This window comes from Chelmon rostratus, chromosome 10, assembly GCF_017976325.1.
Source record: "Chelmon rostratus isolate fCheRos1 chromosome 10, fCheRos1.pri, whole genome shotgun sequence".
In the NCBI taxonomy this organism is placed as follows: Eukaryota; Metazoa; Chordata; class Actinopteri; order Chaetodontiformes; family Chaetodontidae; genus Chelmon; species Chelmon rostratus.
In genome coordinates this window covers 4,107,024-4,121,074 of record NC_055667.1, presented here as the reverse complement: position 1 = coordinate 4,121,074, position 14,051 = coordinate 4,107,024, and the positions used below count along the sequence as shown (strand labels likewise).

At 46.0% G+C, this 14,051-nt stretch overlaps 1 protein-coding gene across 1 annotated transcript; it reads left to right on the top strand.

The window, feature by feature from the left end:
- The first annotated feature begins 1,722 nt into the window (after positions 1-1,722).
- snphb (syntaphilin b) lies at positions 1,723-12,801 on the top strand. The gene is made up of 8 exons (XM_041946751.1): positions 1,723-1,772; positions 3,894-4,046; positions 8,664-8,789; positions 9,482-9,589; positions 10,376-10,525; positions 10,782-11,427; positions 11,575-12,004; positions 12,113-12,801. Exons 1-8 carry the CDS (start codon positions 1,723-1,725, stop codon positions 12,799-12,801), a joined length of 2,352 nt encoding a protein of 783 aa, XP_041802685.1.
- The last annotated feature ends 1,250 nt before the right edge of the window (positions 12,802-14,051 follow it).

The window sequence follows — 14,051 nt, the reverse complement described above, 5'->3', positions numbered from 1 at the left end:
TGTATGTGTTTGTATCCTTGTCCTGTACAATACATCATCAGCTAACAACAGCACATTGGAGTTGTGTGTGTTGTCTGCACTTCAGAACAGGCTGAACAGAGACAGCCCTCAACATGGGTCGAGCTTCAAAACAGTGATCCAAAACCCAGCGGGGTCTGGGGGAGTGATCTCAGGGAGTCACACCTCTCGGACCCCCTGAAAATCCCGGCTGAGGAGCAGCACAGAACAGGCAACAAATTTGTACTGGTGATGCAGCTGCTGGCCAGCAGTATATAGCCGTATGCTGGATTATTCTGCTGTGTTAGCTGTTGGGAATGTGTGGCTGACGTAGCTCTGCTCTGTTTTGAAAGTACCACAATGGCACAGGACACCACCCCCAGTCATCAGAGGCAATTTAGCACGCTGCCTCAAAACCTCTGGATCCTACACTTCCCATAATTCAACTTAATTGTGCCACATTCCATTTTGTAAAACTGGCTTTTTACATAGACTTGACAACAATACACAATGTTTTTCATATATAGTGGGCACATGGCTACTCCCCATGATTCATGGAGTTCCCCTTTAAAACAAGCACTGTGAATGAGATGCAGCAGACATGTGTAGACACACGCGCACACACAAGTTCCCATCTGGCATCTGGTCATTGTTCAGAGTCCAATCAAAGCATGAAATGATCCACAGCAGAGGAGCAATGCCGAGGCATTGATAAGATATGAGGTAGCTTTATAGTAGTAACAGGATTTGAATGAATACCCTCTTAGTTAAATGACACAGCAGAGAGATAATAATATAAGGCTTTATTTCTACTCATCCGTCTACTCCTTCCTCATTCACTGACTGTCGGAGGAGAGAGGACAGGCAGGAAGTTTTGTTGAGTCAGTCTATGCTGGAGGAGCAAACACAGCAGCTGTTACAGCAGGAAGGTGACTTGTGGCATTTGCATGCGTACAGTACACAAAACTGGCACTCAGGAGCCCACTAAGTTGTGTGTGATGGATTATTGATGCAAGTAAGCCTCCACAATTTGCATTTGGCCTTTCCAGCAACGCAATGCCAGGCTGAGCTCTGCTGGGTCACTGATGGGGGTAATGACTGAAAGTTCAAGAGGCACTCTGTCCTCAGCTCTCTGCGTCCGCACAGACGCGTGTGTCTGAGTACTCAGAGAGGCTCATGGGTACTTTCTCATGAGGTCACACATATGAACAGACACACTTTACTAAACACACAGATATCTGGCCTCGCATGCAGATGCAAGTGTCAGTTCCTTTTGCTCACTTCTGCCGCTCTCGCTGGTATTTGGCCTGAGGTGAGACAGACGAGTGACGATTGGTTAGTTCTGCTGCATGGCTGGGAGGTGATTGGCCGCTGAACCCTGATGTTCTGTCTGTGCCAGCTAAGTGTCAGCTTGAGTCAGCAGTACCATGCTGAGGTATCCAGAGCCAAACGCAGAGTCAGTCAGCAAAACTCCCTTATCTGTGTGTGTGTGTGTGTTTGTGTGTGTGCGTGTGTGTGTGTGACCTGTTTTTGTCTTTTCCTCAAGCTGTCACTGCTTTTGTCAGCCGCTCTCTCTCTTTTCTTTCCGGGTGAACGTATCTATAATGTGGTCACTCACTGGTCATATCTGTGTTTTCCTCCAGGCTCTTGGTGTTGAGCTGCAGAACGGAGAGACAAACTGAGGACAGAAGAGGCTAAAGGTTGCGCAAGAGGCTGTCTGGCCCCATGTCTGCCCCTGCTCCAGCCAATCGGAGGTCTGGGTTGGGTTCTCGCCGGTAGGTAGCCAGTGATGACCTGTTGCCTCTCTTTTGATGCCAGCGTTGGTGTATTCAGTGCAGTGTAAGATAATCTCAGTTGAATAGTAATGCAGGGGGCAAGTAACTTTCTGGAGGCCAGTTTTGACATCATCATTGCGTGTTACAGTGTGAGGGGACGAGGACTTATCTATCAAGTGTCTCTGATTAGGAGATCAGCTCTAATTGGCCAAAAATTCCTAATGATGCAACGTTGGTCCTACTTTTGGCGCTAGCCGTAAAATGACGTTAGCCAATGTCCTAACGTGGAGGCAGACACATGTTTGTGCAGGACACAAAAGGGAACAAATAAAATTGAAAAATGTGGCTTTGCAGCAGTGATGATTTGGATCTGTAACTTAGCTAATTGTACTTTCCTGCTCACATAAAGCTGATACAAAAACTGTTGATATTTTCTGCATTTGGAATTCAACACTAATATCTCAAACCTCAACTGTCAGAAAACTACAAGACAGCACCCTCATTGCTGCTTTGCGGCTGAGTGTGTGTGAAACAGCGACGTCACGCTCCACCTGTGGAGGAGTCCGTCTGCTTGCTGAAAGTCAGCGTATGAAGCTTCATAAATTAACCAACTCTCAAATCTCGCTCACTCAAGTCGGAGCGTTTACAGCCTTAGGTTGACTTTCAGTGTGAATCCCAGACACTTGATAAATACAGGCCCAGATGGAGCTGCACTGATGCCACAAGTGTGTTAGTTCATCCAACTTGCTCACATTTTCTCTCCCTTTCATCAGCCTTTGTTGAGTGTCTCTCATTTTTCTGCAGATCGGTCATGTTGCTCCATGTCACATGAAGAAATGAAACCCTGTGACACGACCTTTGAGCACTGTGTCTACAAGCATACTGTGTGTGCTCTGTGTATGTGTGTGTGCAGCCTAATTATTTCTAAATTTAACGCTTTGTTAGTGCAGCTTTCCTCCAATGCAGCCAGCTGTTTGAAGAACAACTCTGTACCACTTTTTAATTAGGGCTCAGTTATCATTTGCTGAATCTTTATAGGTCAATTATCATCCATTTCTAAGAGCGAATTTTGGGTTGCCAGGTTGCTGGTGTTTATCCTCCTCCAGCTGCAACGCTGCAGAACATCTGGATATTAACATCTGTAACTGTAAGTGAGATTCTATACCCTTTATTAATAACTTTATTATTACTCTACTCTTAATGACTAAACAGAGGTTTTTCACAACCTGGCACCCCAAAAGTTATTCTACTTAAAGCCTTATAACTCATTTATAAAGCATTAGTAAATGATTTGGGTTATTTTTTAATGAATAACCTAAAAACTCTCTGTAAAGGTGGCACCCTCACGTCTTATTCAGCTCTTTCCTTCTCTCTCCCTCTCTGCTGCAGTCATGGTTGTGTCAGCATTTTACCCCAATTTGTTTCTATACTTTTTTTCAATTAGCTCTAATGAACCTGACGGAGCCGCAGCATTATTGACAAGAAGGTGGTCTTTAAATAAACCAGGTGCAGTCTGCCACCTCCTGCACACTGACCAGAGAAGAGCAAGTATATTGATGTGTTCTCTCCTACAGCGGCTGCACTTCCTTGGCCTGTTTGCTGGACACAGGCTAAAGGACCTTGTTATTGAGGTTTCGTTGTCTGAAGGGACCAGTGATGACTTTGTCCACATCCATTAAGCCGTGCAGGCTCGGGCTGGGAGCCTCACTTTGCAATGCAAATGCTGCAATCATGTTGTACACAGAATGTATGTATTCCTAATGTATACAATGCGGTTGTTGGGCATTGATTTACATTTGCGTTCCAATTTTTCCACAGTCCCGACTTTAATAGTATGGAAAGCCTGTTTGGCATTGATATTGGCTAGTGAGCTGAAGTATCACTGCCTATTTAGTTCTACTGTATATTACCAAAACCACTTATGCGTGTCAAGAGAATTTAAGCGTTTTAATCAGTAGTGTCATTTACATGTTGTAAGCCATAGGCTTATTTGTGGGACACAGACAGAGCCACAACGTCTGCTTAGTGGTTGTAGTGGTTTTATTGGGGTGGTAATATGAAGCTACAGGCAGTTCAATCTGTAGCTGTGGTGTCCTCCTCTCTCTCGTCTCTTTTCCTCAGATTCAACCCCCTGAAGGCGCTGCAGCCCAAACGCCGCTTGCAGCAAATACTGGCGTCCTCGCCCGTCCCGGTGCCCAAGCCGGCGTCTGGGACAGGGACGGCTGCGTCAGGGGCCACGGCGCCGGTGGCCATTCCTGTGCCCGCGCCCCCTGCGTGAGACTCACTCACAGACAGCATGCTCCGTAGCTGTAGCTGTAGCTCCGGCATGTATCGTAGCCACTAAAGCAAGACCAACAACAGCACACTGGCAACATTTATGCTACCTGTCTCACACCTGGGCCACACCGCCTACCTCTACCTGTGCGCGACGGCTACCTGCGGCTCGCATGTGTGTGCTGTCCACACAGGCAGTGTTGCTGCAACTGCTAGCCCTCTCCTCCTACATTGAGTTCATCTTTGATAATGGCCATCAATAATAGAATGCTTCATTTGTTTTCATTATAAATCTTATGTTAGTTAAGACAGAAAAAGCTTAAGAAGAAGCGTGTCCTCAATGGAGTAAAATAAGTAAGAGATACTGTAATTTTTTCATGTCTGTGACATATTTAGACACTCAAATTGTAGCGAAAGGTGTAATGTTGCTGCTATGACATCAGTATGACTATCTGCAGATCATTTTTACGGCCTATTTTTGCACGTCACCCAGAAAAGTAGGTCACCTCTCATGTCTGGATGGCGTGCCACTGCAGCCGTGCCTGCTGCGCTGCTCACATGGGCTGCGTGGCTGCTCGAACCTGCTGACATGGGCGCTGCAATGAAAAGCAAGAGGTTACGCTTCGCGCACGCCGTTCAGGCAGGCAGTGTGGCCCGGGCGTTACAGCTTACCTAGCTTTCCCTCCATTCGCTAACTATCCGTTTGCTAAGCTCCGCCTCTTTAGTCACTGTTGCTAAACTTGTCAAGCTTCCCATCAGCAGATGGGAATAATTTTTATAATGATGACGTGACAGAATTACCACAGTGATTCTCTCCAGACACTGGAAATAGTAACTGCTGCAGTGAGCTAGTTAGTTAAGCTAATGTTAGCTCCATGCATTGGTTAAGACAGAGTTAATTCCACAGCTTTTCCAGTCTTTTGTTGCTCCTGTCCCAACTTGTTTGAAACATGTTGCTGCATCAAATTCAGAATAAGCAGATATTTACAAAATTAATGAAGCTGATGAGGTCAAACATTAAAAATACTGTCTTTGTGCTGTTTTCAATTGAGTAGATGTCAAGAAGGATTAGCAAATGATCTCATTCTGTTTTATTTATGTTTTGCACAGTGTCCCGACTTTTTTGAAGTCCAGGTTGTCCATTAGAGCAGATAAACACCCTTTTTAATCCATTCCTCACAATGTTGCTCTTGCGTTTTTGGTTCTGCAAAGGCTAAAAAAAAAGACAGAGTCTCATTCTCCCCTCCCCATATGCACATGCTCATATGCCTAGGTGCAATTGCTAAGCTATGATTGGCGGGGTTTAGTGAACGGTGAATTTGCTGCAGTGCTGACCTGCCTAACTGTTACAAATCTCCCTCAGATAGTCCACTCTAAATGACATGAAAAACAACACTGGGATGCCAACCAGAGCCCTCGGTGCTTAGAAGTTGGCATCAACACCAGCAAACAGTGCAGATGTATGTGTGTGTGTGTGTGTTTGTTGTTGTGTCACGTAACCTCTGAATAAGGGAAGCCCTGATGTACAGGAGTGCACTCACCACTCGCATCTGTACATTAGTAGAGTCTCGAGGTAAATTTGTCCACTAGAATTAGAGGAGCACCATAAGATCCCGGTTTTCATAGCATGAAGTTGTGTTTAGCGGCTACGTGCACGGTAGAAATAATGCCGTCGTGCTGTGGAAGCATGCTGTGATCACACACGTGATCACTGGTTCACCACAGCTGTGTGGCTCAGTCAGCAACACCACGTTTTTTACCAAGACTAACCACTTTAACGGCAGAGGGTTGGTGAGACGTCGACATTGCCTGAATGTGCTTTCTGAAATGATCTCAGCTTCTTGAGCAAAGTCTCTGTCTCTACCAGAAAGAAACCACAGTGCATTTCTATACTCCACCCACTAACACAAACCAACACCTGACTCCTGGGAACGCTCAGCTCCTACCTATGACTACCTCCACCAGACTGTCTCCCACCACCCACAGTCCAGACACAGGTTCTGTCCCAGCACATGGACATGACAGACTGTCAAACCCGACACACTGTCGTGTTGTGTGTTCTGTCCCTCTCCAGGCTCACTGCTTCAGCTGCTTCCCTCTGCCTGTCTCTGTTCTGTCTTGGCTTTTGTCATATATTGATTTTCGATGAAACTACTGAGCAGTCAATATCTGGCCTCCTCCCTTATTGAATCACACAGGACACGTTTGCTTAGCACAACCCCTGCCAGAAGCTGGGGGACGTTGGGTTTGCATGAAAAAATAGACTGGTATGTTTTCACAAAGAAGTGAGAACTACACATCATTGAGTTAATGTGTCATAAAAGTAATGTTGAACAGCTACAAATCATCTCCAGTGAATTATTAAACATGCCTGGTTTGCCCATTGGTTGTTGCTCAAACATCCATGTATATATATATATATATAAGTGTCTCCATGTTACTTTTCCTCCACGGCTAAATGCTCAGACAAAATGTAAACATAGGACAAATGTAGAGATGTCATGAAACCAGGAAACAGACTCTGTAATGGCCTTTATATAGCTATATTGAGCTCAAATTTGCCAGCATTAGCTAATATTAGCCACCACCCGCTGCCGTGTGAGGATGTGGCAGCAAAACCCTTGATTGTATTGATCTGAGCAGGTGCATTTGATTATTTAACTCTTCCTTTGCAAGATTGAGTTGCTTTTCCTTTCAGTAGTTATAATTTGCAAAATTGCATTTCCCTTATTGACCGAATAATGTCCTTGTTTCTGTTGGACGGAAACAGATGGCTTGTGTGTTGGAAACGTTCCAGCAGGTTAAAGATTAAATCTAAAGTCACTGAGTTGGGTGTGTCCATGTTTCTGATCTCAGTGCGGTGGCGTGGAGTTATCGTGTCCTGTGTGAAAATCCCTCATGGCTGCTCTGATTGGTCCTGCTTGTCCCCTCCTGCCTCTGTCGAGGCCAGTGATTGGGCAACAGTCACGTCCTTTTAAAGTCACGAGTGTGTGTCATTCAATATCATTGACTATAAAACATAACATAACAACATATTTATTGCCAGCAAAGAAAGTCTTGACAGAAGTTGCCCATCACAGAGCACCCTTCCTTCTCCTGGCTACCACTAATAAAACTGAACTGTGACACTCAACTACTGTATTTTCTTTAGCAGGATAGTAGCAGTGGTTAAAGTTGAAGTATTTTGTCGGGTATTGTACTTTTTTCAAGATAATTATTTCAGCGATATATGTGGTTTTACTTACTACTACTACTACTTACTACTTACTGTGGTCAGTTAATTTGTCAGTTGTCTAGTTCAAAGGGATAGTTTGGCATTTTGGAAAATATGTTTGCTTTCATGCCAAGAGTTAGATAAGATAATCAATACTATTCCCCTTTTTGTTTGAATGATCAAAACGAGAGTGGTATGAAGCTAGAGTCCAGAGGCCATTAGCTTAGCTTAGCATAAAGACTGGAAGAATGAGGAAAAAGCTAGACTCACTCAATGGCTCAAAACTCCACCTACCAGCTCCTCTCACGAATGCATTGTTTCTCGTGTGTTTCATCCGTTCACCAACTGAAATTGAGGAGCTAGGAGTGTTGGAAGAGAGACAAAGTCTTGACGTCACGTCCGGGCTAGCCTCCATTCCACTAGTTTCTGCAACTCCGACAAAAAACCACGGCTCGATGTGTGTCCATATTCATATAGTTTTAGCTGGAATCTCAAAACCTCACTTGGCTTCCGCCTGCTTCTAGTCTCTATGCTAAGCTAAGCTAATCACATCTGGGTGTAGAAATCTGACCTTTTTTCCTTACTGACTGTACAAAAGCCAATAGTCATATTGACTAAATGTTGTTGTGAGGTTGCTAAGAAGTTTCAAACTGTAATCTGCTGGAGTGTCCTCTTGTCTATGTAGTGGGTTGAGGAGGGAGCAGAGGGCATCTTCATCAGTTATTTTCAGCAGTGGTACTCTACAGAAGAATAAGAAGAAGGACATCTTTTTGGCATTGTGTGCAGAGAAAGACTAGGAGGGATAATGGATAGTTCATGGGGTTTGATTGGTCTTTACTATTTCACAGCAGGCTAAATCATGCTAACTCACTAACCAACCCAGGTGTCCTTTAATAGCTTGTACGGATTTTAGCAAGCTAATATAACTTCTCTTATAAAAAGAGAGAGATGTTGTGACAATCTTCTGGGTTGTATAAACAGTTGTTTGATTATGTCTCTGATGTCTGCCTTGAGCTTGTTTAGAGCGAAATGCTCTGGGTGATGAATACATGCTCATGCTGTTGCTGTCGCTCCCCTGCTTCTACAGTCATCAGGGTGCAGATCGTTAGCTTGTGTTCTGTCCCAGCGAAGGCCTTGTGGCTCAATGTGAATTCACATAGAGGTTTGATAAGGAAGCAAAAGAGAGCAGCCTTTTAGTGAGCCACCTCTCGTGGACCCCTTCATTGTTTGAGTGCTTGCAGCTCAGGCTCTGAATGAATCAGGTGCATTCCAAAACCTGCTGTATATGAGTCAGCTTTATCTCACCTCCATAGTACAATGTGCATACATGCACATTGTATCATTCTGGTGTGGTCCTATGCTCTCCTCTGTGATTTAACACCCTGTTGTCTCTGCCTGGTCAGGTTTGACTACTGCAGGTTCATAGAGCTAGACTACGTCCCCATGGAGACAGGCTATATGGTCTCAATGCGTCCGACTAAAGGCTATGCATCGACCAAGTCGCCAACTAAAGGATACGCTTCGACCAAGTCTCCGGATCGCCACAGCCGATCAACAAACTCTCCCTCCACCCCTCGTTCTCGGTCTGTTCTGAGTCCCTCTTCTCCCCTCCCCATCAGTGTTGACTCTCTGAAGCATGAGAATGATGAGACCCTTTGTGCTGTTGTGAATGATTCATGATGGAAAACATCTGAGAGAATTGTTTCCATAGCATCATGCCTCGTCTGAAGTGTTACTCCCTTCTTCTTTTCCTCTTTGTTTGTTCTTCTTTTTTTCATAGTCTTTAGTGCAAAGTATCCTCACTTTATTTCTTTTGAGGAATGCTTGTGGTGATTATATCATTGATTATCTAATTTTATTTGTATTTTTTGCTTTGGTTGTCATCTCTGAAGGGCACATCCTCTTTTTGAAAGGCTGCAGCATCACTATTAGTGCCCAAAGGAGTGTGTGTCCTGGTTTCTGAGGCAGAACTGCTGCCTGTCATCACTTTGGTCCCTGTATTTGCAATGCGTCTGTGTGTATTTATGTATTTCTCTGTTGTATTGGCATGTTAGTGGACCTGGATTGATGTTTGCACCATTCATGTCTATTTTGATTTTGGACAGTGTCACGATGGTTTTGCTCAACAGCTCAGAGAATTCACTGTCCCTCCGTTGTCTAGAGTGTGGTTTCATGGTGCTACCAGGAACAGATTAACATGTCTCATCTCACTTTTGACCAGGCGGACGCCGGCTGCGCCCAGTAATAGAGATCCCTATGGCAACGCCTCCATCAGCAGCAGCAGCAACTCAGGCTCTTGTAAAGGCAGCGACTGCAGCCCCACCAAAGGGTAAGGCATCAGAAACTGGCCTGTTCAGTACTGGAGATGAAAACATGGAAGGAATGATTGATGGCACTCATTTCAAACCACAAGAAAACTGAAACTTTGCATGAGTTCCTCACCTGAGTGAAAGTCAGAACTTGATTTTCCTTCAACGTGTATTTCTTCATCAGTTTTATCACCCTGATAATCAGACTGTCATTCACTTCGTCATTTACTTCTAGTTACTGAAAATGAGATGTTGGTGGCAGTTCTGGAATCAGGCTCCAGCTTGTTCCTGTTTTTTTTAACGATTTACCCCGCTTCCTTTCTTACAAGTGTCCAGAGTTCAAGAAAGTTTTAAAAACCCACTGTTAGACTACCTGTCAGCACCAAATTGGACAGATAAAGTCAGCAACTACCTAGTGAACATAGTGGAACATTTCCCTCAGGAGCGTAGGTTTACTACGTTTATTATCGTTTGAATTGTAGTATGAGTGCTTAATTTCACTTTTTCAGCAAAACCCCTTCTTCATTTAACAAGACACCAGAAATTCTCATATATTAAATTATACCTAAACACAATACATTTTCCTAAAACTGGCAAATTGTTTTATTTAATCAGGAACTGATCAACAGATAAATGGACAAGATTATGAACCTGTCAGGTGTTCAATGCCACCCTGCATTTAACAGTTTTCACTACTCAGATATATTTTGGTCAGTACCAGAAAAGCATTGAGGCCCAACATCTCAGTGAGGTGAAACCGATTCTGAAGAACTCGGAAAAACGCCTTTCATATGCTTATGTCTTAGACGTCATCAGAAGTACACATCATGTACGGACAACCATGGTATCCGGCCCCCTCCACCAGAGCAGTACCTCACACCCCTGCAACAGAAAGAGGTGTGTATCCGACACCTGCGGGCCAGGTTAAAGGAAACGATCAACACTCTACAAGACAGGTGAGACCATGAGATAGATATAGAGATGATCAGTACTGGCCAGCTTTTATTTTGTCTGACTTGTTTTTGTGCTTTTCCTTAAGAAGTTCTTCCAGGTTCTGCCCTTACCCTAAGACTGTTATCTTTATTCCTATATCCTACAGTATGTAATTCTCTTGTTCTCTCACCTTCTCTTACGTTCCTTCTTTCTCAATTTTTCTCTTCTCTCTCCTGTTTTTTCTTCCCCTTTTTCTCTTGTCTGTTTTGGCCCTCTTAGGGACACAGAGATAGATGAGCTGAGAGGCCAGCTTTACAGGATGCAGGAGGACTGGGTTGAGGAGGAATGTCACCGTGTAGAGGCTCAGCTGGCACTGAAGGAGGCGCGTCAGGAGATCCAACAGCTCAAACAGGCTGTGGACACTGTGCGTGCCAGGCTCAGTGATGCTGGGGGGCTCAGCGGGGACATAGGGGTCCAGAAGTACTTCCAGGACATAAACACTCAGAACCACAAGCTTGAGAACCTTTTGCTCAACATGGAGTTAGCCCAGGCTGGATTAGCCAAGGAAGGGGAAGCCATACCAGGCTGTCGGACCCGTGTTGGGGGTTCGGCACCAGCCTCAGTATCAGGGGAAAGTCCAGGGGGAATACCCAAACCGGTAGTAGGAGGGCGGGGTTCTTGCTCCTGCGATGGTTCCCCAGCCCGTTCTCTGACCCGGAGCTCCACCTACACTAAGCTGAGCGATCAGGCGCTGGCGGACCGGAACGGCAATGGCACTGACTTTCCCTGTCTGTCAGGTGACGGCACGCAGGACAGCGGCTTCGTGTGTTGTGGGGAGAGCAGCGTCCCCAGCCGGGCTGACCTGCTGCTGGAGGCTGCCTTCCTTTCTGAAGAAACAGCATCTTTACTCAATTCCTACACCCAGACCTTTGCCCACTCTCTGCCCAACTCTCTGCCAACCTCTCTACCCTACTCTTTGCCCAACTCTCTGCCCAACTCTCTGCCTCACACTTTCTCCCATACCTTACCTCATTCTTTCCCTCACAATTTGTCCCACTCTGTGCCCCACACTATGCCGCACTCCTCCACCTATGAGAAGCTGTGCACAGGCGAGCGACTGGCACCCTTTCGTTGCGGCCTGGGTGGAGTGGGATGTATGAGCCATCCATGCCTGTCCCACCATCACCTCTACCTGCACCCCCTGCGGGAGACAGGCATTCAGACAGAAAGCTGCCCCATCCCTGCAGCAGCAGGCTACCCCTCTGATCTGGATACCATTGCAGAGCAACGCACTTTCCGCTCCCAGGCCTGCAGTCCCACCTCCACCTGGATGTCTGATGAGGGGGAGGAGGAGCTGGACTCCATCACCACCACGACTTCAGTAACCACAGCAACGGTCATGAGTACGGCCACAGAGCCTATTCCGGTCTCCAAAACGCCGCTGGTCCCTCCGTTACCACGCTCTGCCACTGTGGCGTTCTCCATGGAAAGTCCTCTGTGTGGTGGGAAAGAGGGAGGGGAGGAAGAGGAAAAGCAGGAGAAAGAGAAGAAAGAGAAGGAAACTGTAGCAACAGAGAACCAAGAGGAAACAACAATGATAAGACTGGCAGAAGAAGGGCAGGAGATGCAGATGGGCTCAGCGGGAGGAAATGAGGTGGAAGTTCAGGGTGCAGTGGAGGAGGCAGCTTCAGAAAACCTGTGCAATACAGAGACATCAGCAGGGATGCAGGGTGAGCTTACGTTTGGAGGATGCTGTGGAGAAGGCCGACAGGGTGGGACAACAGTGGAAAACCTCAGCATGGAAGACAGACAACAAGAGGTTGGTCCGTCATTAGGATCAACTCAGGCAGAGGCGGTGTTGAGTCTGAGGTGTGCAGGATTATCACCAGGCGCAGAACAGCCTCACACCTCCCAGCCGAGGAGATCTACTTCCCACGAAGAGATAGCTGGTGTCACTGTAGTGGAGGTCCACGATGAAGACGATGATGAAGATGAAACTAAAGAACAAGGTGCCACAGGGGGCACTACAGCAGATGATGGAGATCCGCCTGGCTCTGGTACAATTCAAAAAAGCTACTGGAGTCGTCACTTCCTGGTCGACCTACTAGCAGTGGCCATCCCTGTGGTGCCAACAGTGGCGTGGCTCTGCCGCGGCCCAGTCCGTGGTGGACAGCCCATGTATCATATAGGGTCACTGCTGCGCGGCTGTTGCACTGTGGCGCTGCACTCGCTGCGGAGGGGAAGTGGGTTGAGACATTACCCCGCAGGCGGGGGAGACCTGGGCGGATCGCTGATATAAGGGGAGAATTTGTTCAGCACCTCTGTGGTCCTTAACTCTGACCTCTCCTGTATGGGTTCGGGTCCTGAGCTTGTTGGAAGATACCTTCAGTGTGGGCAGAGGAAGGGAAAAACCTTCCTGTCCTGCATTTCTCATCAAGGTTAATAGCTACAGGGGGCATCAGGAACATGAAATGTGCATTTATGACTAAGGCCTCTGACTGGTAAACTCTGTTCGGTTTGGTCCTGCTCCTTATTGTCTCTCACCCACTGGCCCTTGCTGTTGCTATCATGATGTCTGCTAACACTGCTGACTTGTGCAAAACTGAATGAGCTGATTGAAATGAATGACAAAATGCTTGGATGTTTAATGCTGATTGTTTTGTTTTTAAATGCAGGGAAATGTTAGGTTCATTGATCCTACCAGTCTGACTCACTTCTGACATGTTCCAATAATCTTGTGTTGGTGAGTGTGCACATGAAATATGGTATGTGTATGTACAGTATAAGAGTGTGTACATGTATAACCAAATGGTCTCATCGTCTGCAGTAGTTGAGCTACTCTCCGCTCATTGACCAGTGAGTGAGGGCAAATCCACCCTAATTCAGAATTCACGCGTGTCCTGTGACTGTTTGGGCTTTTCTTTGAGTCTTTGACATTTTCAAGACTGAAAACATGGAGCTTATCTACCACCAAGAACCAGAACTCAGGTTGATTCTAAGGGTAGAAACACAGCAAAACACACAGACGACAGATATCAGGTCGCATGCTCCTTGGTTGCTCATCAGAAATAATATTAGCCAACGGCAGTTTCCTTCTCTGCGGGGCGAGGCGAGGCAAGGCTGCCAGGAACTTTAAACACGTCCAACAATCCTGTTGGAGGGCAGGACAATCGTGCTTTCAAGCCAAACACAGTTTACTGCTGCTCCCACTGTTGTTTCTGTTCATGTCAGGCAGACACTCTGCAGATTAAGACAGATTTTAACATCAAACCTGCAAAATTGGTTGTGGTTTGATGTTTAGTTTGAGGGGATCACAACACCACAAAGTGGGCATTCAGATCTAAAACAGCCCTGCGTTTAAAGAAGGGAAGGGGCTGTGTTTGTGGGCACTTGTTGATCCGGATACCAGTTAGACATGACGTACAAGCCAGGAAATCCGGTCTGGTCTTATCAGACCCCAGAACACTGGCTAGTAGTTTATAGTGCTCTGAGACAGGACTTTCAAACTCTGGGAAGTTATAGTTGTAGAGAGGTTTTAATATTTTGTCA